This window comes from Sebastes fasciatus, chromosome 8 (assembly GCF_043250625.1).
Source record: "Sebastes fasciatus isolate fSebFas1 chromosome 8, fSebFas1.pri, whole genome shotgun sequence".
NCBI lineage: Eukaryota > Metazoa > Chordata > Actinopteri > Perciformes > Sebastidae > Sebastes > Sebastes fasciatus.
This window is the reverse complement of record NC_133802.1, coordinates 33699644-33725167: the sequence shown is the minus strand read 5'-3', so window position 1 is coordinate 33725167 and position 25524 is coordinate 33699644. Positions and strand designations below refer to the sequence as shown.

At 42.7% G+C, this 25524-nt stretch overlaps 1 protein-coding gene across 5 annotated transcripts in view; it reads right to left on the bottom strand.

Moving 5' to 3' along the window:
- The window catches only part of prdm16 (PR domain containing 16), a 339983-nt gene that overhangs the window by 150621 nt on the left and 163838 nt on the right, over positions 1-25524 (bottom strand). For all 5 annotated transcript variants that reach the window (XM_074642545.1, XM_074642542.1, XM_074642543.1 and 2 more), the window contains exon 2: positions 16947-17425. In XM_074642545.1, the coding sequence (XP_074498646.1) occupies positions 16947-17425 (479 nt within the window). The remainder of the gene's footprint in view (positions 1-16946; positions 17426-25524) is intronic.

Below are 25524 nucleotides of genomic sequence, written 5' to 3'. Positions count from 1 at the left end.
ACGCTCACTCAATCCACCCTGACCCCACACACTCTCACTCTTTCACACACACACACACACACTCATTCGCCTTCTCCCTCCCACTTGATGTGCCCCCCCTCCCACCGCTAAGAAAAGAGCTCGAGGCAGAGAGAATCTCTGTCGGAGGGGTGTACGGAGTGAGATTTGGGAGTTTGTAAAGGTCAGCGCGGACTTTGTTCAATCTGAGGGTTTATCTCAGCAACAGCAGGGCAGGACAATGGGGCCGCTCGCCGTGCAACAGAAACCCAAGCTGTGGCAGCTAAATTACTTCACTGATAAGGCCGAATTAGAAGCACTGGGACCCCGGAGGCCAGGAAAAGAGGAGGAGGAGGAGGAGGAGGAGGAGGAGGGAGCGAGAAGAAAAAGGAAGGAGAGGAGAAATAGAGAGGAAGGAAGGGCACATAGAGATTGAGAGAGAGGGGGTTGAAAAATCAATGAATCACAAAAGAAAAGATTTGAGTCTGTGATCTGGGTGGAATTAAAGCACATGCCCTGTGTTTTGTCATGAAAACACGTGATTCACAGACGCTTTGGCGAGCGAAAAGAGATCAAAGTCGGCTATCATTGTAATATGTTTGTATAAATGTAAAGCGTAAGACGAGACTGTGTGAGGGATGCTCAGAAGGCCTTTTGGTGATCCATCATGTGAATGCTAGAGAGATGCTCTCTCTCTGTGTGTGTGAGAGTACTTGTGAACACATGTGCAAGTGGTCTAAAGAGATGAAAAGAGAAAATAGGAAATGGAAAGCGGTGTAAAGACAGAAAGTGATGGTGACGCCTCCCCCCCCACTCCCCAGGACGTTTGTACTGCTGGAGTAGTTTGCTCGTTGGGCGCCGTGCTTCAAGTGTGTGTCAAAGACTGTGTTTGCTGTTGTGCTCTTACACTGTACACTCGTATGTTTTTCAACAGTTGTAACTAGAACGTCTGCCGCTATCTCTCTCTCTCTCTCCCTCCCTGAATAAACACAACACAACATTAAAAGCACTTGTTCAGAGAGTGTCATTGTGAGCTCTCGGCCAGCAGAGGGGAGCAGGCTTTGTCACCAGAGACACTCAATAAAATAACAGCAGACAAAGCGGCAGAATGAAGAGCTTCATTATAAACTAGTGGGTCCCATTTGAACTCCACTATTAAAGGGGCAGTAGGCAGAATATTTTTGGCATCAAAAATCCCATAATAAGCTTTCAGCATATTGTAATTCAAGTGTTCTGAGAGAGACTTCTGCACCTCCTCATGGCTCTGTTTTCAGGCTTTAGAAAATCATTTCGGAGAGAGAGAGACAGCGTTCCTATTGGCTGTGCTCTGGCTGGTGGGCGGGGCTTGGTATTTCCTCAACTTGATCTCAACATGGCTGCCGGGTCACAAGCTCTCTCATTTTACAGCTAAACCGTGCACTACAAGATGATTCTGAAAACATCTGAGGAGAGAAATAGGCATTAATGTAACAGAATATTGATTCATATTTGATCAGCGCTGCCTAGTTTGACCGTTTGATCGGAGTTCGCGAGTGATTGACAGCTGCTCAGAGACAGGAAGGCTCCAGATCAGCTCTGATTGGTTGTTTTCCTCCGGTCTGTGAAATCTTGCAGATGCCGTTAGGAGCACCGGAGGACACAGAGGAACATTACTTTTTTTTCAGATTACCTGTCTCATGCACTACTGTCAGGATATAGCGACCGTTTGATAAAAATCACTTTTTTTTAAATCATATTTGCTCCATTTCTACCCGCTGCTGCTTTAAAGACATGGTTTAAAATAACCAAACCATGCTGCATTACATTTGATTATTTTCTTCTTCCATTTCTTTCATTTGCTTCTTTGTCTGGATCTTCGATGCTAAAAAACTGCTTCACATGACACAACACTTGAGTTAAAAGCAAAAGACTAATAACTGCAAGACTAAAATTCTTTCAAAAAGGGAGCTTTAAGGTTCTTGAGAACAGTAATGTCAAGTGTTACAGGTGCAAATAAATACCAGCCTGACTTCAGGTAGCGATATAAAAATCACACAAATGTATATTTTAGAATATAGCAAGAGAAAAGGGACTTGATATTTCCTTTCCTTGCTTTTGTTCAGTTGTTTGGCATAACTTCAGTATCACATGGCTCAGGCCTAAGAGTCTCAGAGAACTAGAAGGTTTTTCAGGGTTTATGTTTTTCTCCACCCTTCCGTGTTCCCGGGTGGCATGCTGGGTACCGCTGCGTACCAGCTGCACCAACATCAGCAGCTCACCTCGTCTACAGGGAGGGTGACAAACAGCAGAATCCTCCGTGACGTCTCTAGAGGACAGAAAGCTGATCCGACCATTAAAGCTGCAGCAAGTTGGAGCAAATATGATTAAAACAGTTATTTTTATAAAACGGTCACTATATCCTGATAGTAGTGCAGACATGTTCCTCTTTGACCTCTGGTGCTCCTAACGGCAAGATTTCCCAGACCGGAGGAAAACAACTAATCAGAGCTGATCTAGAGTCTGCCGTCTCTGAGCAGCTGTCAATCACTCGCGAACAACGAATCAACAAATGTTCATCATCGACACTGTTCTGTCTTTAAGAGGTTGTTGCTCACTGAGTTTTCAAGCTAGAGTCAAGATACTGGCATCATATGAAACTAACATTTAGAAAGCCTAATGAATCCATTGGTACCAACTATGGATGCACCGATACCAGTAATGGGTATCGGGTCCGATACTCTGCTCATGTACTCGTACTCGTAAAACGGCACCGATACCACTTTACGACAGCGTGACGTTAACCTCTCGTCACCATCTTTCGGGTCCTATCGCACGCGCTCACGCTCCACCTCCCCGACGGTGTGGGAGAGACGGGCCTTTCCAAGCCGACCTAGAGCTGGTCGCCTCGTCTGCGGGACTCCCCAGCCTGCCGTGTGTCGCTCACACCCTCCAGCTGGCTGTTAACGAGGGTCTTTCGGCACAGAGAAGTACTCGTATCGGTACTCGGTATCGACGAGAACCCAAATGTAAGTACTTGTACTTGTACTCGGTCTGAAAAAAGTGGTAACGGTGCATCCGTAGTACCAACCATGTTATGCTAGCTTGTCGGGAAGAACACTAATTAATGCTATGAATTTGCGCAAAATTTTTGCGAGGAAAAAAACTTCAAAGGGGTCCCTTGACCTCTGACCTACAGAAATGTGAATGTAAATGGGTTCTATGGGTACCCACGAGTCTCCCCTTTACAGACATGCCCACTTTATGATAATCACATGCAGTATAAATGTGTTATTGTCTCCTATTCTAAAATGGTGTATCTGAATATTTCTGCATACTGGGGTCCCTAAACAGTCTATGAATTACATAAATTGGGTATCACTGTAAAGCTGAGACTCTTGTGGATCCAATGAGCCCAACTGTATTCATGTGTGATGATGTTAGTCCCCATAGGAGACATTTCACTGTGGTGAGACCATTTTTTGAAAAGTGACCTCACTGTATAAAATGACCTGTGGTGACCTCTAGGATAATCACAGCCTCGTGAAATAATGCATGTTCTTAAAGTTACTAGTTATTAAACATCCAAATGCAATGTCTCGGTGAGTGTGCAATGAGGCAACGATATCTCCTAAATGAAAATGTCTGGGAAACATCTGTTTAAACTGTTATTTATCATCTTGACACAAGCACTCGTACTAAATTAAGATATTACACCGAACTCCTGGTGAGATCCTGTTTTAGTTGGGGGGAATTTGACAGATTTAGGATTATGTGGAGGGCGGCCCGGTGCCCGAGATGATTAACAGACAGCGATGTGGACATGAGCACACAGATACACACACACAAGCACACATAAGTTCACCTCTAACAAATCTTGACTCTGTCAAACCCTCCTTGTTGTCTCTCATGCAGACGAGGCCTCCTGATGACAGTGGTGGAGAAAATGAGCGAAAATCACCCGAGCGTTTCCGGAGACTTTCCAAAGTAAAGACGTCCCCGGCGCGTTCGACACTTCAACAATTCAACACTGTTTTCGGATCTGATGTCGTCATCTGATGTGCTCGGCTTCTCACTCTACCCTGTTATTCTAAATGACCGAGTGGAGGAAAGAATAACACGGGAGAGCGTCTTTTTCCTGCACTGCCTGTGTCTCTTTATGTTTGTGTGGACGTAATGTACAGTTTATACGCTTGTGCATATTCATATGGAATCACATTAAAGTATATATACACACCAAACGTACAGTGCATTAATATTGTATTTATCTGGAGCTTTTAAAGATATAAAAAAACAGAAAACATGAAGGTTACCTGAACTTTTACACAGATTATAAGACGATTAGTTAGTGCGAGGCCTCCTTCTCCTTCTAGAACCAATCATATGCTTATGAGGGCTTTAAACTCTCCGTTTGTACCAGGACTGTTTGACTCTGACAAAGACACACACTGTGCCAAAATGTTAGTCCTCATAACTAATAAAAAAGTAATTAAAAAGCACAGCCAGTTCCCTCCTGGGCTCGCTACTCACGGATTGAGGTCTACCGGCACAAGAACTGTAAGGAATTAACGAAACTTAAGTATTTCTACAGCCAAGGCTTTTAGGCCATGTTGTGCATCTGATTATGGAAAATGGCAATCACAACAGCCACGGGAACCTGATTAATAGGTCACCACCTCCTGCTTGAGTCACAGAAATGTTAAGCAGCACAAGGGATTGAGATTTAAAGCGAGGGAGAGGAAGGGGAAAGTGAGTGAAAATGGAAGAGTCTGTGAACTGAGACCGACAAAGGTCTGGCACTGGAGGGCTCACACCTATATATATACACTTATAGGCACACTAAATATATTATAATATCAATAAATTAGGGCTGTCAGTCGATTAAAATATTTAATCACAATGAATCGCATGATCGTCCATTGTTAATCGCAAATTAATCATATTTTGTATCTGTTCAAAATGTACCTTAAAAGGAGATTTGTCAAGTATTTAATACTCTTATCAACATGGGAGTGGACAAATATGCTGTTTTATGCAAATCTATGTATATATTTATTATTGTAAATCAATTACCAACACAGATCAATGACAGATATTGATCCAGAAACCCTCACAGGTACTGCATTTAGCATAAAACAATATGCTCAAATCATAACATGGCAAACTGCAGCCCAACAGGCAACAACAGCTGTCAGTGTGTCAGTGTGCTGACTTGACTATGACTTGCCCCAAACTGCATGTGATTATCATAAAGTGGGCATGTCTGTAAAGGGGAGACTCGTGGGTACCCATAGAACCCATTTACATTCACATATCTGGAGGTCAGAGGTCAAGGGACCCCTTTGAAAATGGCCATGACAGTTTTTCCTCGCCAAAATTTAGCATTAAGTTTAACCTCCTTCATGACACGTTAGTATGACATGGTTGGCACCGATGGACTCTTTAGGTTTTCTAGTTTCATATGATGCCAATATCTTCATCTCTAGCTTTAAAACTGAGCCACTACAACCTAAAAATTGCAAGAAATTATTGTTGTTAAAAATAATTTGCGTTATTATCGCGTTAAAATTGACAGCCCTAAAATAAATGTTTATAAATGTGTTGTTTCATGACTAATGTATATAGATCAGCCAAGCAGCAAAGAGCTGGGGCGGCAGAAAAAGGCTACGTCTACATAATAGCATAAATCTAATCACCAATATAAACAGCATTTGACAAATGTCATCATCTTCCACTGTGGCAGAGAGCAGTGTCATTGTCTGCTCGAGCCCCGAGGCCCGAACTGATGGGACTATTCATCAGGGCAACGATGAACGATGGCGTTTCACCAGATACACAGTGAAAGAGAGGAAGGGGGGGGGGTGGACAGGAGGTACCTGCGCTTCACCACAGAGGACTGATGGGGCAAAGTGAGGGTGTTTAAATGAATGTTTAAAGCACGTCTGCTCAGAGGAACCTGCTGCAATAAGGGATAGCATTGTGGTGGAGATGCGTGCGGAGACGGTGGGGGGGGGGGTTATTCAGGCAAACAAGAGGTCCCATTGAGAATGCTTGGTCGGAGTGGCCGAGGTCTGAAACCAATGACCGAGTAATAACAGCCCAAATCCCAGGGACAATATTTGTCGAGTTCCACTCTCTTCAAACACGGATGACTTTGCCCCGATGTACTTCCTCGGGAGCCCGCGCACCTTTTCATCTGAGCCCTGCCGACTCATTTATCAACTAATTAACAGATGTTGGTAACGAGTTATGAACAAATGATAAGGTATCAGGCCTCTAATCAAACCTGACATTTAATTTGCTGCCCTGCTTCCTCGTTATCAATTACCGTGTTCATTGAGGATAATTGACAACGGTTTGCGCCGGGACACAGGAGGCTTGTCTTTAACAGCTTCTTAAGAAAGAGCCCAGCGCTGCTGCTGCTGCTGCTGCTGCTGCTGCGGTGTTTCTAGGGGCAACGACGACCATATGTTTAATATTAGATGGAATCTGTTCCACTGGAGTGCTCCGAAAGCTGGGAAAATTGGATTAAATTGGCTAATGGCATGTTTAAAACCTACATAAAATGAACGTGAATGGAAGATATTACAGCACCCCGAGCCCGAGACTTGTGGTGTTACGCTCTCTCTCGGGTGTTTTCGCTCCGTGTGTAAACTTGGGGTTTCTGTCAAAGTCAAATAATGATGACAGAAAACCGCACACTGTTGGTCAATACTGTTATTAGAAACCACAGGTTTGATATCCCTTTCATTACAATGTGGGACGCACATGTGCCAAAGTAACTCCCTACCTTAACACATAATTTCATACAGCCAATCCTGACGAAATATGCAGTTAGCTTTAGAGCTAACTTAGACTTTAAAAGATTGTTTTCATCACAGCACTGGTGTATCAGGATATATTCATGTGTGTATCACGTTGTCTCATTGCAGCTTTAAATACTGTGGATCTTGTTAGTTAAACATTTATATTTGATATTTTGTGCCTTTAAAGGGACTGTTCATCCAAATCACAATCACATGTTTATGTAGTAGGAGTGTTGCGATTTATACCGGTGTTGATGATAACCGTGACATTTAAAAAATGAATTATTTATATAACGTTAATAATACACATTTGATAATATCTTATAAATAATCCAGCACCTCTTATATCATGCTTTTCAACAGTTATAGTTGCAGACTCTCTCTCCACCTCCCTACACTCGGATTCTAAGTGTATTTCATTCGCCAAAAAAGAGACAAAACGCACAATAAACAAATTTAAAGATGAATTTCACTGATTTTTTAAATAAATAATATCGTTATTGTGAATTCTTTTGGCCGCTAGAGCTGCAACGATTAATCGATTAGTTGTCAGTAAAAAAAATAAAGTCTAAATTCTCTGATTTCAGCTTCTTAAATGTGAACGTTTTCTGGTTTCTTTCCTCCTCTATGACAGTAAACTGAATATCTTTGAGTTGTGGACAAAACAAGACATTTGAGGACGTCATCTTGGGCTTTGAGAAAAAACATTGATCCACATTTTTCACCATTTTCTGACATTTTATAGACCAAACGACTCATCGATAAATCCAGAAAATAACAAACAGATAAATCGCTAATGAAAATAATCGTTAGCTCCAGCCCTATTGGCCACAATAATCAGATATGGTGACAGCACTACTTTGCACTAATCCCTGGTAGTTGATAACAGTTTCATGCACCCAGATTTTGATAAATTTGCTTTTCTCAAAACGTTCATATCTTTTGCACAACAAAGGAATATATAACAGAGATAAGTAGTGAATAGAAATTCACAGATATCTCAAAACTGACTCCATAACGAGACAGTACAGGGGCTAAGTGGAAAAAATATGTTGTTTTTTCGGTGTGCAATCTAGATGAACTGACACTTTAATAAACAATTATCCTCTACTTTCCAATGAAACTAGATCTGAGGATGTAAAACCAGAAGGCCTGCTGTTTCTCCTGTTAAGTGGCTTTAAGAAGTCCTCTCAGCTCAAGGCCATGCTCATCAGAGCGTGGGCCTGATTTGATTACTAAAAGACATGATAATGACCCCATTTACGTGAAGAGCTTCGCTCATGCTATACAATAGTCCACACGGTAGGGGTCCAAGTTAACCAGGAGGAATGTTAGAGAACCGGGTGTCTGGAAATAGACAACGAACAAACGGATTCATATAGGATTAGAGTTTCCTGTGTGGTGAAAGCTTACTTTCTCTGACCTTAACCAACAGGTCAGATATTGAAATAACTGTCACCGTGAGAACAGTGGAAACACATTAGTCAGATGAAGCAGGAAACAACTCTATCTCTCGTTATCTCGCTCCCTCTCTCATACTATCCATTCACTCGGTGTGACTACTGTCTCCTGGCAGTCCCGGGGAGTTTCTGCCCTATCAGCTCGGTACCAGTCACCTTAAGGGCCAAACATCAAGATAAAGAACACCTTTCTGCAGAAGGCAAACAGATCAGACAAGTTCCAAGCTGCACCTTGAATGCCCTGTAGGGATATCTCGCAGCGTAAGAACTTGGCCATCCGCCCTCCTCGGGCAAAAACACAAAAGGCGAGCAAACACTTCAGGAGGCGAGAGGTGGGTCAGGACAGATAAGTGTCAGGGTGTGCCAGGACTTCTTCCCTCTAAAGTTTGGAGGCAAGGACGTTAGCTTAGCTAGGAACAAAAGGAACACGGCGTCGGTGTGAAAAGCGAGCTGTCAAGCCGGAGATTTAGTGCCTGGCGGAGAGGTGAGGGAGATTGGTGATGCCATGGCCGGATGGGTATGTGTCACGTAGGACCTTGGCGACATGAGAGTGCCCGCCAGACGTCTTAGCCTATCGCTAAGTCAACAACAGGGTAAACAGAAGAGCTAGCATACTTTTCGCCTCTTTCCACACATCACTGTGTGAATGATACTGATAATGGAAAATCACCCCACAAAAAGTAAACAGAAAGAGAATGAGGGACAGAGGAAAAGAAGTTTGCCTGGCAACAAAGTCATCCCAAGGTCCACTGCTGCAGAGAGACAAACATGGCTGCAGGGCTGACATGGACTCTGTGATACATGTTTGTGTGTGTGTGACAGCATTTGTGTTGACCTTGTCCAAACGGTCTACATCAATGCACATCCCTTCAAATCTAAATGCACAATGTGTCCTTCTTATATCCCCCTTATCACGCCTCAGAATACCCTGAAGGCTTTGGTTACATTTAGATTCTATGAATGGCAGAACACCATGATTGATAATTACAAGTTTAGCAGCGATTAAATCGTCCAAAACTGACAAGCAAGTGACTCCGTCTTCTCACAGTCGGTGAGGCTGTGCTGTACAACATATTCTCGCACAACGGTTCGTATATCTTACGAAATGATTTGTTTTCCTACGGATGTCCAGCAACACGTGTCAATTTTCGCTCGTTACATGCATACAGTCTTTTCAAAATAAACTTCTTTCTTCACAGGAAACAACTTGGTTAGGTTTAAACAACAAAATGACTTAGTTAGGTTTAGGATAAGATTGTGGTTTTACTTAAAGTAACTCCGGAAGTAGCGTTACTTAGAGGTCCAGTGTGAAGGATCTGGCGGTATCTAGCGATGAGGTGAGAAGATTGCAACCAACTGAAGCCTCTCCTGTGTGCCAGGCGTGTTGGAGAGCTACGGTGGCCGACGAGAAAATGTGAATGGCCCTATCTAGAGCCAGTTGGAGCAGAGTCAGTGCGTAGAGTGTGTGTGTACGTGGGAAGTGAGTGGTGAGGCAAGAGAGAGAGAGTGGCGGCGACGACGGGGGCAAGTAACGTTATCGACTCCGGCAACTCCAACATGGCAAACTCCGTTGTAGATATAAACGGCTCATTCTAAGGTAACAAAAACACAACAATTCTTATTACTAGGTGATTCTATACTAAAGAAAACATACTTACTAATATTATATTCCATTTCTGCCAATAGATCCCCCAAATTATTACACACTGGTCCTTTAAGTACGCAAGTTACATGACAAATGAATCACCGTTGACATCTGGTTTCACACGGGACACGAACGCCGGTCTCCTGGGCGAAGGTCCAGTATTTTTAGACCCACCCATCCCCCCCGACTTCCTCCCTACGCTGCATTTGTCGCTATCTATATTCCCTGGGTCACGATTATGTGGATTACACACAAATTGATTCATGGGGATATTCATATAAAGGGATTACAGTGCATTGGATTGTCTTTGTTGTATTTTCACTATGTTGTTACTCGACATCCTGGAAGGGGGATCCCTCCTCTGTTGCTCTTCCCGAGGTTTCTTCCACTTTTTCTCTGTTAAAAGTTTTTTTTTTTGTTAAGTTTTTCCGAAGAGAGGGTTGTAATGTAAAGAGGATGACAGGGGGTGTCGTATCCTGTACAGATTGCAAAGCCCCCCTGGGGCAAAATTGTGATTTGTGATATTGGGCTATTCCAGGGGTCAGCAACCTGCGGCTCCGGAGCCGGAGGAAAAAAAGATAAATCTGAGATTTCGAGAATAAAGTCATAATATTACAAGAATAAAGTCATAATATTATAAAGTAGTAATTTTACGTGTTATTTTCTTTTTTTCTCGTAAATTTATGACTTTTTTCTCGTTATATTTTGACTTTATTCTGGAAATCTCAGATGTTTTTTCCCCTCGATGTGGCCCTAATACTCTGTAGTACATTTGCACTTTGGCCCTCACTGCATTAGACTTATATACTATATACTTAGACTATAAACTGTTACCTTCATCACAATACTCAAATGTTTGGCAGCTCCAGACAGATTTTTTTTAATTTATTTTTTTTGCGTAAAATGGCTCTTTAGATAGTAAAGGTTGCTGACCCCTGGGCTATACAAAATTGACTTGAATTGACTCGACTTCATTTTGTATATCGTATAGCTACGAACGGCGTATGAGAACAGCCTGTGCTGCAACACCTGATGTGCGTCGACCTTCGAGCGAGAACTTTGTGAGATAGCAAACAACGCTGCAGAAACAAAAGATAGTGAGGAAAAGACAAAGCTAATAGGTGCTGGAGGAGTGTCAAAAGCTGTGATTCAGAGGACACGCCTGGTGGTCACAGGGTGAGGAGAAGTGAGAGTAAACACCATTAACGGCACCTTGGAGAGGGATTGGTCATACTGTTTGTTTGCTACAGACAGAACTGAGAGACTTTATCTTGTTTTCCTTCTAAAGATCAAAGTCAAACTGTGGGAAGGATTTAATGTTGCTCATAGATCCGAGTTTGGTCCTATTAACATGCGCCGCTTCCTCCGAACACATCCGCAGACGTGTTGCCCTCTCTCTTGCCATCTGAACACCCGAGGGAGTTAGATCAGTGAGTCCATTCAATGCCAGTCAGCGCGCGGAGCACAATACCTCCAGCCATTGTACGGTGACATGTCTCTATCAATAGGCGAGTCGGGGCCAATCTACCGGCCAGATAATAGCAGCAGTCACTCTGACAGCAGATCCCCACGCCGGACTCTCTGGAGGGCCGTGCCTCGCTCTGCTTGCTCAGGCCTTCCTATCCTGAGGGGTTGGCAGCCCTACACACACACACACACGCACACACATACGGTAGACCTGGGGCCCCGGCGTTCTATCATGTTGTGCTAAAGGGGGAGCATAATGGTTTTTAAATGGATGACTCGGTGCTGGCCCAGAGAGGGAGTCTGAGACAGAAGAGAATGGCCATGGCCTGCAGCAAAGCAGCTCTTAGATTGAGCTGTCCGTCTCGCCGAAATGAGTCTGAGTTAACACCTCTTCCAGTCCCCCAGCGCCCCCGGGACAGACAATAGTAGGCTTCCTCTTTCTTCTTTCTCTCACTGCTACTCTTTCACTCTCTCTTTCTATTACTCTCTCCGCCAATCCACACTTCCACCCCAGATATCCAGAGAGCACTCTACAGCCTCCTCCTCCGCCATGTGATTGTTAGAGCCGCTTGGCTTCGCTGGTAGACCGCGGTGCTCGCAAAGCCAACATAATGACTTATTGCCAGTCTTAGTAAAAAAATCCACAAAAATGCAATAAATGTGGTTAAACTGTTTTGGATTTGAGCGTAGCGCTGCAGATGGCATATATCATCGTTGATGAGAAGAAGAAAAAAAACCCTGTAAATGCAATTTCGATGATTTCATGTTTTTTAAGGATTACAGGGCGACATGTGCAGTATAGTCTACAAAATGTGATTTTAGGATCATTCAATCAACTTAAAGACATGGTCATCAGGAAGAAAACAAGGCTGTTTGACTTTTAGAGAGGATTTGGGGAAGAAAAGGTTTTCCCTAGGGCTTTCAGTGGATGAAAATAACATTTATTATCTGTTCAAAATGTACCTTAAAGGGAGATCTGTGAAGTATTTAATACTCTTATTAACATGGGAGTGGGCAAAAATGTTGCTTTATGCAAATGTATGTATATATTTATTATTGGAAATCAGTTAACAACACAAAACAATGATAAATATTGTCTAGAAACCCTCACAGGTACTGCATTTAGCAAAAGGGGAGACTTGTGGGTACCCATTGAACTCATTTTCATGTACATATCTTGAAGTCAGAGGTCAAGGGACCCCTTTGAATTTAAGCCATGCCAGTTTTTCCTTGCCAAAATTGAGCGTTATTTAACCTCCTTTATGACAAGCTAGTATGACATGGTTGGTACCAATGGATTCCTTAGGTTTTCTAGTTTCATATGATGCCAGTATCTTCACTCTAGCTTTACAACTGAGCCCACTACAACCTAAAAATCCCAAGTTGCGTTAAAGAAATTAGTGGCGTTAAAACAAACTCATGTTAACGCGTTATTAGCGCGTTAACTCTGACAGCATCAGTTTTGACCCAACATCAGCATTACAGTGATTTATTATGAAGTGGAAGCAGAGTTACACTAATCACTCTGATAACTAAAATCAGCACTTAATCCAATTGTGTTCTCCAACCTGAGAAGGGCTGAGACGAAATGTGTGAGGCCCTCGGTTAGATACGATCACATTCACACCACAGAGATCTCAGATGACTTCACTTATTATCTATCATAACACATCACCCTGTTTTGGCAGTGGACTAGTATAACGCACACACACATTCACAGACTTTCCATGAGGAGTATTAGCCTCCTCTCTGGAGTCTCTAATACTGTGAGAAATATGTGTTTTGCATCCTCTTTTCTGACTCTATCCATCCCCATTAATCCTTGTTTCTCTCTGGTTTCTTTCAACATCTTTCTTCACTCAGCATTACTTCTGTCGCTGCCTCACCTGTCTATTTGTCTAAGACCAGAGGCAGTAGATGAGTTGAGGGGTAGATGGTGGAAAAAGGGGGTGTACGGGACTCCTCGGGGAGTCTGTTGATGACTATCAACAGGCTGACTGTTATGACTATCTGTGATAAGAGTCTGGGAGAGGAGAGCCCCCGAAGCCTTCCAGCCCCAAACCAGACAGGATATCTTAAAAAAATAATACAGCCTAACCCTGAGTGAGTCCTCCAACGACCGTTCAGGAGGAGGAGGAGGAGGAAAGAGACGGATCAATCGGCCCCTTTTGACATGTTTGGAGGCAAAGATTTTACCTTGAGGGGGAACAAAATGGACCTCAGGCTAACAGCAACATGCTAATTGATCTGAAACAACACCAAATGTGTCAAAGTCAGCAGCAGAATCTTGACTGTGTTCATGTACCTTACCAAGTGGTTTATTAAATGTCATCTTAAAGGAATACTTCACCCATAAAATGACCATTTCTATATCAATAACTCAGCCTGTGTTACCTTGAATTTCTTGGAGAAAACTTTGTTGCCTCCACGGCGAACGAGTAATCCAAAGACAGAGAAAAGTCTTGATGAATTCAAGTAAATGAGGGCCACGTTTAACAACTGCAAAACTATATCAAAACATCCATTTACAAACTCTCACACAACTCTAAGTCTAATTTATCCAGTCGTATGCTCCCTACTTCCCAAACACTTCGGACCCGCTCGGAAGAGTTGGTGCCTGCAAAAGCTTGAGACTGTTTATGCAGAAATGTTTTAAATAGTAAGGGTTTAGCAAAGATGCACGTGTTTGGGAAGTAACGAGCATACGACTAGATAACTTGGATTATACTGCACGAGTTGTGAGAGATTGTAAACAGATGTTTTGATAGTTTTGCTGTTGTTAAACGCGGCCACGATTTACTTCAATTCATCAAGACCTTTCTCTGATTTTTTTGATTCTCCGTTTTCGCCGTGGAGGCATGTGAGAAAAACAATGTTGTCATCAAGTATTCAAGGTAATACAGGGCTGAGTTATTGAAATACAAATGGTCATTTTGTGGGTGAAATATTCCTTTAAGTTGGAGTTTGAAGTGAAGATGAAGTTTAAGGTACACTACAGTATGAACATGAACACAGTCCAGTTATACCGTGGACTTTGTCCGATTGATCCGTCTATTTTTCGTTCCTCGAAAAAAGTTTTTCTTCAAGAATTCAAGGTAACACGGGGTGAGTAACTGATATACAAAAGGTCATCTTGTGGGTGAAGTTTTCCTTTAAAGTGGCTAAAAAGAACTAGTCATCTTAAAAGTGCAACAACATGCTGAACCTCTCCCTTTTCAGGAAGGTGAATGTATCTGCCAGGACATTTCTGTGAGCACATGTGTGAATGTGTATCTCCTCAGAGCTGAAGGTGGCCTTTTTTTTCCTCCTAGCCGGAGAACTAAAGCTGCTCAAGCTGAGCTGATGAATATGCATTAGTCGGGGGGTGTCTGGGGAGAAAAGAGGAAGGAGGAGGAAAACTGAGAGAAAACATGAGAGCTACGGGGAGAGTGTTGCTTTTGGAGCGGTGCCCTTTTGCACCCCGAATGGCTAGCCATAATATGAACTTTAAAAAAGGAAAATGTTCAGCCTGGCACTCCGCCACATAGCGTGTGCCTCTCGCTCTAATCGCCTCCTACGACTGTTAGCAGGAAAACAGGGTGAAAAGAGAAATGAAGGATTTGGTGGAAACCACCAGGAGTTCTTCACACTGATCCAATTTAGGGATTTCTTTAAAATCTTGACAACGAGGGATTCATAACCACACTTTTATGAGTTGTTCAGAGATATTATATTTACAAGATATATACTAATTAATATACTAGGGCTGTCAATTGATTTGAATATTTAATCGCGATTAATCACATGATAAATATGCTGTTTTATGCAGATGTATGTATATATTTCTTATTGGAAATCAATTAACAACACAAAACAATGTCAGATATTGTCCAGAAACCCTCACAGGTACTGCATTTAGCATAAAAAACATGCTCCAATCATAACATGGCAAACTGCAGCCCAACAGGCAACAACAGCTGTCAGTGTGTCAGTGTGCTGACTTGACTATGACTTGCCCCAAAACTGCATGTGATTATCATAAAGTGGGCATGTCTGTAAAGGGGAGACTCGTGGGTACCCATAGAACCCATTTACATTCACTGATCTGGAGGTCAGAGGTCAGAGGGTGTCAGAGGGTGTTTCTTTCATTCATATATATATATATATAGCACCATCATTAGTATTACTATTTATGTTATTGTTGTGTTAACCTATACTACACCTATATATTCTTATTAATATTATTACTATTATATCTTCTTGTTATATCTTCTCATAGCATTTCTTCATCTTCTTGTATTATCATATCATACAGCTATACTACTATTATACTATTACATTACAGTACTGTATCATACACATATATAATAGACACTACTATAATCAGTACTCTTGCACTATTTGCACTACCATTGGCACTGTCACTTCACTGCTGTATTTATGTTATCTTATTTTTATTTTATTTTACTTTATTCTATTTGATTTGATCTCTTTTTAAGGTGTATTGGTGTTGGGACGTGTTGTTTAAGCTACTGGATGCCTAAATTTCCTTCGGGATCAATGAAATATATATCTATCTAAATCTATTTTATCTTATCTATAAGCAAAGTAATAATACAAAGTATTACAATCTGCTTTTTACGAAATAATTATTCCTGCTCCTCTGTCTGCCTGAAGGTTACAATAACTTCACAGAACGGATCAGCAGAAGGCATCTGTGATGTTTTGATCACAATAAAGTTTGTTTTAGCTCTAAAAGTAAACTTTATCATTTCATCTCATCACTTTATATCGTCCAACATGTGAAACATTCAATATGAAATATTTGCTTACAGAAAGTTCCAATTATGTGTGGTCTTCTAAATGCATAATAATTACCAGGAACTATAATAAAAAAGCTGCTAGTGTCTAATTCAAGCACATCATGCCCTTAACAACATGGTGTTCCAGTGATTAACTTGTCAAAAGTCTCTATTCCTTATTACAAAACAAATGTAATATTAGACTATGCTTTCTAAAAACGAAGAGTCAGTGAAATGAGAAGCAGGCCAGAGTATTTCACCTCTGATTAGGCACATGAGAACGAGCGAAAGGCAGACAGAGAGAAAGAGACGGTTTCTTCCCCCCCCCCCTAATGAGCTTACTGAAGCAACTTCAATATCCTCTAATGTCATGTTGAAATGAAAATTAATAGTTCAATATGCTGCCACCGCACTGGGCCGTGCTTCTTCCATTTCCATATCGGGTGGCGTGACCAAATGAGTGTGCTCGCTCGGACCGACGCCCAGAAAAGCTGATACCTCCACTAATCAGCCAGATTTTTCCATCTGACATCGCTGTGCTGCTGGAATTCTGTGTTTCGTATGTGTGTGTGTGCAGGATCAAAAGATGAGGTCCAATCACACAAGGGGGATGCAAATGGAACGGGCATCTTTTGATGATGATGAGATACGCCTGAGGATGAAGAGTGATGGCTGGAAATGTGAATGAATGAAGAGCGGCTCGTTCATTCACTTACCCTCTTCAGTGCTGCGATCGCTCTTTCATCTCGTATCTCGCCGTACATTTGTGTATGTCAAAAGTGATAAACAGTGAAATGAAAAGGCCGGTTCCTACCTCCCATCCAAAGGAGCCGTCTTTCCCCGTGGCCTCGTGATGCAGCGTGCTGTGCAGACCGAACCTCTCGCCAGCACCGATGCAGGTCTTGGCCCAGACGCCCAGGCCGGCGCCGGGCACCGAGGACTCCCGCAGCTCCAGCTCGCTGGGGATGGGAATGTCGTCGGGAATGTAGACGGGCGCCTCGTAGGGCGAGCCCTCCTTGGGTGTGGTGAAGTCCTGGTCGTTGCTGCTGCTGTTGCTATTGTTGTGGAGGTGGTGGTGGTGGTGGGTGGCGTAGATGTGGGGGTGCAGCAGGTGGTGGTGGTTGTTGTTGTTGTTGTTGTTTGGATGGGAAGGAGTCGGTGAGGGCAGGGGGGACATGTTGTTGATGACGCCGTCGTCTGCGTCGTCATCCGGGCTGTCGGCGCCACCGCCGCACGCTAAACCCGGGAGGTCGGCCTGTGTGTCGAACATGCTGTCCACTGGCTCACTGTCATCTGTGAGACACAACAGAGACAAGTGTTATCAAGCAGGCAGAGGAGGTAGAACATAACACACAGTTTCTTCCCATCAGCATGTTAGGAAAAGAGATAAGCTCTGTTTTACCTAGAGGGCAACTTCCGGGTCTGAAAAGTGAAGCCTTAAACCTGCATTCTTTCTACCAGCCAGCAGGGGGCGACTCCTCTGGTTGCTAAAAGAAGTCTGATTGTATAGAAGTCTCTGAGAAAAGGAGCCTACTTCTCTCTTGATTTATTACATCAGTAAACATTGTAAACATGAGTTTATGGTCTCAATCACTAGTTTCAAGTCTTCTTCAATACAGCATGATGTTCATTTAGTAAATTATGGTCCCATTTAGAGTCAGATAGACCATAAAGCAGGGGATGCTTTAGGGCGGGGCTACCTTGTGATTGACAGGTCGCTACCACGGCGTTGTCCGTGTTTTCGTCTTCCAACTTTAACCCTTTCACCGTGTGTTTTCAGCTCATGAAAATAAATTTACATTTTTGGTCGCCTAACAATGTCGTATTCAGCGTTCGGTTGTACTGGAAAGAGACAAAACTCATGCTGCCATTTAGGACCAAAAACGCTTATAATATTTATAATATTTTATTGTTCAAAACAGGCCATTTCGGTATAATATGACGATAAAATAGACATAATTTTGTTTTACTTTTGTACGGCACTTTTTAGTCACTTTCAGTCCAAAATGGCAGAACCGTAGCTTTGCTGCTGGGCGTTGATGTTGCAATGGAACGAACAATTGACTTTCACTTCTTGGCAATATACGTTCTTTGCTTGGCTCCACTCTCTCGTGTCACTTCCGGTTGCAAAAAAACAAGATGGTGACGGCCAAATTGCCAAACTCGAGGTTTCAAAACTGCAGTCCACAAACCAATGGGTGGTCTATACAGTCTATGGTTTTACCCCCGCCGAATTTATACTATTAAACTTAGAGACTAAATCATATCTTCATCCTCAGCAGACACTACACATCCAATGACTTCTTGACCCTAAATTACAGAAAACTATTTTTATTTCACTTCATTCTCCAAACCTCTAAAATGTCAGAAAACCACACAATGAGAGAGTTGGTGTGTGTGTGGGGGAGGGGCGGTCCTCAGAAAAGAATACGCATCGATCTGATGGCCTTCAGCTACACGACGCTGAGCTCACACATTTTCCAGAGGCTACGTGAGAAGAGTCAGACAGACGAGGAGAAGAAGCTTCAGGTTAGCCAAGTCGCTGATGGGAAAAGCTCTCAATTCTTTCGCAGTCGATGTTTCCTGCCAGGACTCATCTTACAAATGATCGCTGTCTATCGCTGAACTGGTTAGCCTCGTCGCCTAGCGTTACCGTCACGTCCAGAGATTGACAATTTGATTGTGCCTGCGCTCGAGGATCCCACCGTTCCAACGTGTCTGTGTGTGTCGATGTACATTTGGCTTTCTCTAAATGTGTTATTGAGGATTGTTTTGTGGACGGTGAAGGTTTGTAAATGTGCATGACGATGCAAAAGCATCTCAGTGAGCAGCTTCGCTGTGTGGGCCAACTTTGAGACCTCAGAAATAGGGAGGATTTCAAAACCAAAGCGGGGGGTCTCCGGGTTGAGTTTCAGAGATTTTCTTTCCTGCATTCTGGTGACTTTTAAATGAAAATGATAAACTAGTAAGTGCACTGCAACAGTATTGTTATGTTAAATAGGCCTACTTTTAATTTTACTTTTAATTCTCAGGAAAAAAAAACTGAACAATTCACCCCTTTGGAGTGAATTTGTGTGAATCTCTGGCAAAATATTCATCAGTTTTTATTCATGCTTGAGTATTTCTTTCTATTAGACCTCTCCATTTCTCTCTCAGTGAAGGCCCTATCAGACAAAATGCAATAACGGCACCACTGCGCTCTGAAACCCGTTATATACAATGGCAAGCGCCGCGCCGGCTTTTCGCTGCGTCGAGCAAAGCTCAACTTTGGGCGCATCTCTTCCGCCGGTAAATTACATTTGGTGTAGCTCTATTGTTGTCCGGGTGGAAACAGCAGGGCTTATACACCACTGTACAGTGTCAGATACAGGTTGAGATAAGGAAAAGGAAAAGGTTTGAAAATGTGTCATAAATCGGGGGAGATACAGGAGAAAATTGGGAGGGTTGGCAAGTATGTGTGTGAGGTATAACAGCACATTATCTACATCAACGCTGAAACCATACCTGGGCTTTTCTACCAATACTTTTTTTCCAATATCTTATTTTGAGGAATACAAACATGCCTTTCTACGAAAGAAATTTGTTCTATTTAACAAAAGAACGTCGAACACGGCACAAGACAGATTTCAATATCTGGCGCTCCTACTAGTCTGTACTATTTGTTTGTTTGTGTGTGTGTGCTCAGCACATCTCTGTGTGTCTCCTTCTTCCCCTCTCAGGACAGATCCTGGTGTCTTTAGTCAAAGCACCACAGCAGTTTTACTATCTAAACACAGGGCCTGGCAATCAGCAGGCTAACTAGGCCCAAAATTACAGCAGGGGTGGTTCCAATCAAGCTTTCTCTCTCCGTTAGCCTCCATCCAGCCTGCTGCCAAGCCCTGCCACCGCTGCCCAGATCCTAGCTGGAGCTGCAACATGACATTTTCAAAAAATGTGTGCTTGTTAGTACATGAAAGTTTATTAGGTCACAACGAGAGTTTGTGGGTTTAATACAATAGATATGCATCATTAATAAGTTCTTTTATTTCTGTTTTTTAGGAGTATAACCATTTCTAAACTACTCTTTCTGTAAGAGCTTAATAAGGTGAGGCGGGAAACACTGAGGCTTGTAAACTGTAGGAAGGTTGAACGAGCCAATCAAGAAGAAGAAATCACTGAAATTGTACCGGAGCACATTCATCGCATAATGCATCCGTTTTTTTTTTTGTTCTTTGATAAATATTTGGGTTTGTGCCCAGTGACAGACTGTGAAAGCTGTTAAATTAAATGACATGTACGTTTTAAAATGTGAAATGTGAAACTACGAAAGCATGCGACACGGGCTTTTCAGCGCCTGGCAGACCTGCAGCATGTCCACGCAGATCCGGGAAACTTATCATATAAAGCTGCAGCAGTTAAAAAACCAGCTCCTTTTATGACTGATTCTGCGTCATCCAGTGATTTGGTACTGGAAAAGAACCCATTTTTTTAATGATCACTGTTTCACATGGGGCTCAGAACAGGCGCGCAATTAAGCATTGGAACAAGTGAGCCAGCAGTAGCTTCCACTTTTCACAGATCAATTAAAGTTTTATAAGTGAGCCCTATCTGCTGCTCCCTCTGCACAATCAAAAGTGTTTTCAGGCTGTTAAACACTTTTTTTTTTCACTTCACTCTCCCTCTTCGCTCCCCCACCCCCACTCTCGCTGGCACTTGACCCATTGAGAGCAATTTTGACAAGCAGAAAGACAGCCTTGGAAAATCTATTAAATACTATTTGGCTTTAAGAGCCTCTGTGCACAAAAAAAAAAAATGCACAGATCGCTGCGTCAAATAATTGAGTAACAAGGAGAAAAAACATTCCCTCTTAATTTTAATGAACAAAACATCTTTTGTGAGACACATGAAGCAGTAAAGTGAGGCTGAAACGGCCAACGCAGTGTGATAGTAGCTCTCCGCTGTAACTTAGTTAATTCATAAAAAAATAGCCTGGAGAAAAAACTTTTAATTTTTAGATTAAATGCCACCAGAGACGAGCTCTCTCTCTCTCTCCTCCCCTCCCCTCTGTGAGACAAGTTGACCACCAAAAAAGTTGCAGTAATGAAAGAGGCCAGGAAGAGGACGAAGAGGAGGAGGCGAAGAGTCTAAAACCTGACGAGCGAGCTGCTTTTAAACAGCTGTATGTTAGCTCGGGGTCTCAAAAGACCCAGAAAGAGATGTTAGGTCCGTCTCCCCCGAGGGGCTTCTTAAAAAACACCCGGGCCAGATAGTGCCTTCCTCTCCCTGCCTCCTTATGTTGTTCTTTCTCTCGCCGTTCCTCTCGCCATCTCTTTCTCTTTTTACGGGGAGCTATTTATCCTGATTACATCAGGGGTCAATCATTAATTCGCACCTTGGGGGTCCCGGCGCTGGCTGCGGCTACAATGGGCTGCTTGTTCGGCGGCTGTTATTCCAGTGGAAAACTACGCTGCTCTGCCTGAGAGCCCGGCCCAGGCCACATGAAGGCATCCCATTTATTTGATAAATTGTAAATGCGTGCCATAAACGGAGCTCTTTGCTTTGTAGCACGGCTTGCAATAACAAAGATTTTTAGGGGCGACGTATGAACACAGATGCAGGCACACAAACACACATCTGTTTGCAACTGCAGGAGCTGTTACTGTACTCTAAACACATGTGCAAGAGATCAGATGGTGTTGTAGGTAAAGATGATATCTCATAATTACTGCATGTCCCGGTGAAATTACCAGATATGACATAGATATGACATTTATAGACACTGACTCAAATAGAACAATTTCAATTATTTCACAAGGCAACCGCATAACAATCGCCATTAAAGAAAAATCTGACTATATTTTCTTTCAAGATAAAAAAAATAAATATTCAATGCTGATAACATTGTAATCAGCGTTGCCATGGCGAAATAACTTGACACGGTGCTGAAAATCAGCGGTTTAATCGGAGGGCCTTACAAACGGGCAAATTGTTCTGTGGTTGTGTTTAATCAGAGCACTCTAGACTTAAATGCAGAGAGATAGAGATCTGGAGTCATTTTCTGCCGTCTGCCTGGACGCACACAAACACATGTGCCTTGTGGCATAAAGTCTGAGCTGTATAGTCTGGGTAGGAAGGAACAACACTGACTGCAACGCAGGAATTCTGGGAAGGAACCTATAAATACTGAGTCAAATAAGTAGAGATGTTCCGATACTAGGGCTGTCAATCGATTCTAATATTTAATCGCTATTAATACCTGTTCAAAATGTAACTTAAAGGGAGATTTGTCAAGTATTTAATACTCTTATCAACATGGGAGTGGGCAAATATGCTGCTTTATGAAAATATATGTATATATTTATTATTGGAAATCAATTAACAACACAAAACAATGACAGATATTGTCCAGAAACCCTCACAGGTGCAAACTGCAGCCCAACAGGCAACAACAGCTGTCAGTGTGTCAGTGTGCTGACTTGACTATGACTTGTCCCAAACTGCATGTGATTATCATAAAGTGGGCATATCTGTAAAGGGGAGACTCGTGGGTACCCATAGAACCCATTTACATTCACATATCTGGAGGTCAGAGGTCAAGGGACCCCTTTGATATTGTCCACGACAGTTTTTTCCTCACCAAAATTTAGCGCAAATTTGCATCAAGTTAGTATGACAAGGTTGGTACCGATGGATTCATTAGGTTTTTCTAGTTTCATATGATACCAGTATCTTCACTCTAGCTTTAAAACTGAACCTGCTACAACCTCCAGATTGCATTAATGCGTTAAAGAAATTAGTGGCGTTAATACGAACTTGCGTTAACGCATTATTATCACATTATCTTTGACAGCCCTATTCGAAAATACTGTATTGATTTTTAATTAGTAGTTTACATGCAAAGATTAACTCAGTCAATACTTTATTTCATTTGCAAAGACATGCGTCCTCTGTGAGAAATGTAAATGCAGATCTCACTGTTCTGATTGAATAAAAAAGTAAACTTTGTTTTAACTCTGGCGTACTCGCCGATAGTCGATCCCAAATATCGGGCCGTATCGGCCGCATTTCCGATACTGGTATCGTTATCAGAAGAACTCTACAAATAAGGATCAACTCATTTCTTGCAGAACAAGCAGTCATGCCTTCATTGAGAAAAATCTTTGTAAAACTGTAGTTAAAGCTGCATTTTGACTTGTATACGGGGATGCACATACAGGAGTGTAAAGCACTGCAGACCACACTGAGCATCAAGACCAGGTGTGCACTTTACTAGAGAGCGAGCAGCACGGTGGAGCCACGCCTGTGACTATGATAACAAGAAAAGAGAGCTGGAAATAGGACGTGTGCACCGATGACGGCCATCATAAAGCACACACACGTCCCATTTCCCCTCACTGCCTTCCCCCTCCAACGCACACAGAGACTGTATCTTTGTCTGGGCCGTAAATTGATCTGGTTCAATTCAAAAGGAAAAGCCAGCCAGTGATGAAAAGACAGTATCCATGGAAAAGGCAAAACTATGCAAAATTCTGCACCGGCTCCAAATATGGGGAGGAAAGATCGTCTGGCGAAGAGAGAAAAAAAAAAGAAAGGCAGGCAGGCAGAGGGGAGAATGTGTGGACCATGACAGATATGAAAAATGGGTAGCTGGTTGAGCAATAAATGACCAAACATTTTGATGTGGGAGCTCTGCGCGTACATGTGCACATGTGTGTGTAGAAGTGTGTGAGGGGCGCCATTCAAGCCCCAGAGCTTAATCTGCTGTTTGTGCCGCTATATTGCGTCAATATGGTCCCACTTAGCTGCATTATTGGGCCACAGAGTGATATTGGTACCTGTTCCTCTGCATTAAGCAGGCCTTTGATGATTCTGTCTCCACACAAAGGAGCCCAAAACACCCTCTGCTTTAAAACAGGAGGGGCGGAGGAGAGAGGCGGCTGTAAAAATCAAACGAGTGCAAATCAAAGGTGGGAGTGAGTGAGAGGTGAAAAACTGTACAATGCTGTGTTTTTCCACGGTGGCACGGAGGGGATACTGTATATTCAAAATGACGTATAAATGGAAGCATGTGACGAGGTATATAGCCAAAGGAGAGCGTTTCATAGTGTGTTTGGTTGGAAGTAGTGAGCGAGCAACGGGGGCACGGTCAGCTACAATACCAGCAAGCCTCTCCGAGCGAGAGCGCCACACTTCCCCTTGTAAAAGCACCGGGGAACATTTCCAAGCAACACTTAAAACTACTACATGACTTCTTCTTCAGAGCGGGTAAAGAAGGATCGCAGTGGCAGAGAAAAATGAAAGGAACATAGAAAGAAAGAAAGAAAGAAAGAAAGAAAGAAAGAAAGAAAGAAAGAAAGAAAGAAAGAAAGGGGCAAATGAAATGGAGTTTAAAAAGATTTCCCCCCCCCCACCCACAGGGTTGCACATGTACCGCTGCTGCTCTGCATAATAATCACACAATAACACATTAAAGTTTACTCTATAGTGAGTCACAGTTTAAACTGCTTCTGTCTTTATGTGGTAAAACTGTGTTTATTACTTTAAAACTGACATGAATTTGTGTTTTCATTTATTATCTGTGCACATACGCCGTGCACGAACTTGTACAAAGGTTGAAATGCACACATACTTCATTGCTCGGCAACATGCAGGGCATAGTCTTCAGTGTGTGTGTGTCTATCTCTGACTGGTTATCAGGTTATTAACAGCTGCTAGGGGGAGCTGTCTCTAGCCTGTTCTCTCCTTCTCTGTGCTTTAGTTTCTTTCTTTCTCTTGTAGTATTTGAACAGTAAAACATATAATCACAGCACTTGTGAACATTTCCACATAAAAACAACAAGACAACTGGACTGAATGTGGTCGCTGCAGCTCAATAAGGAAACAGGCTGCAGAGCCTTTGTGTGTGTTTTTATACGTTGAGCGTGCACTTCTGTGTTTGTGTGTGTGTGTGTGTGTAGTGCCGATACAACGCGGCTGATGTATTGATGTGTTATTTGTGCTGAGCAGCCTAAAGGCATTCCCTCACCCAATAGTGTGTGTGTTTTTATATGTGTGTGTATACGCTGGAATAAAGCCTGCAGGCAAATAGAAGACAGCAGGCCACCTCCTGCAGCTGAGAGCAGGTGTGTGTGTGTGTGTGTGTGTGTGTGTGCGTGTGTGTGTGTGTGTGTGTGTGTGGTGGCCCTGTGGTCCCAAGGGGCCCCGGGGCCCCGGCTGCTGCAGACATTTATTAACAGGGCAGATTAATAGCACTAGAAGAAAACATGTTCACAAACATGATAAATATTAATAATAATCAATATCGAGTTACATTTGCCAAATTGAGTTGCAAACATCACCCAGGGGGGAGAGTGGAGAGAGGAGGAGGGAGAGGGGGGAGAAACAGAGAGGATGGATGGAGATGGAGAGAGATG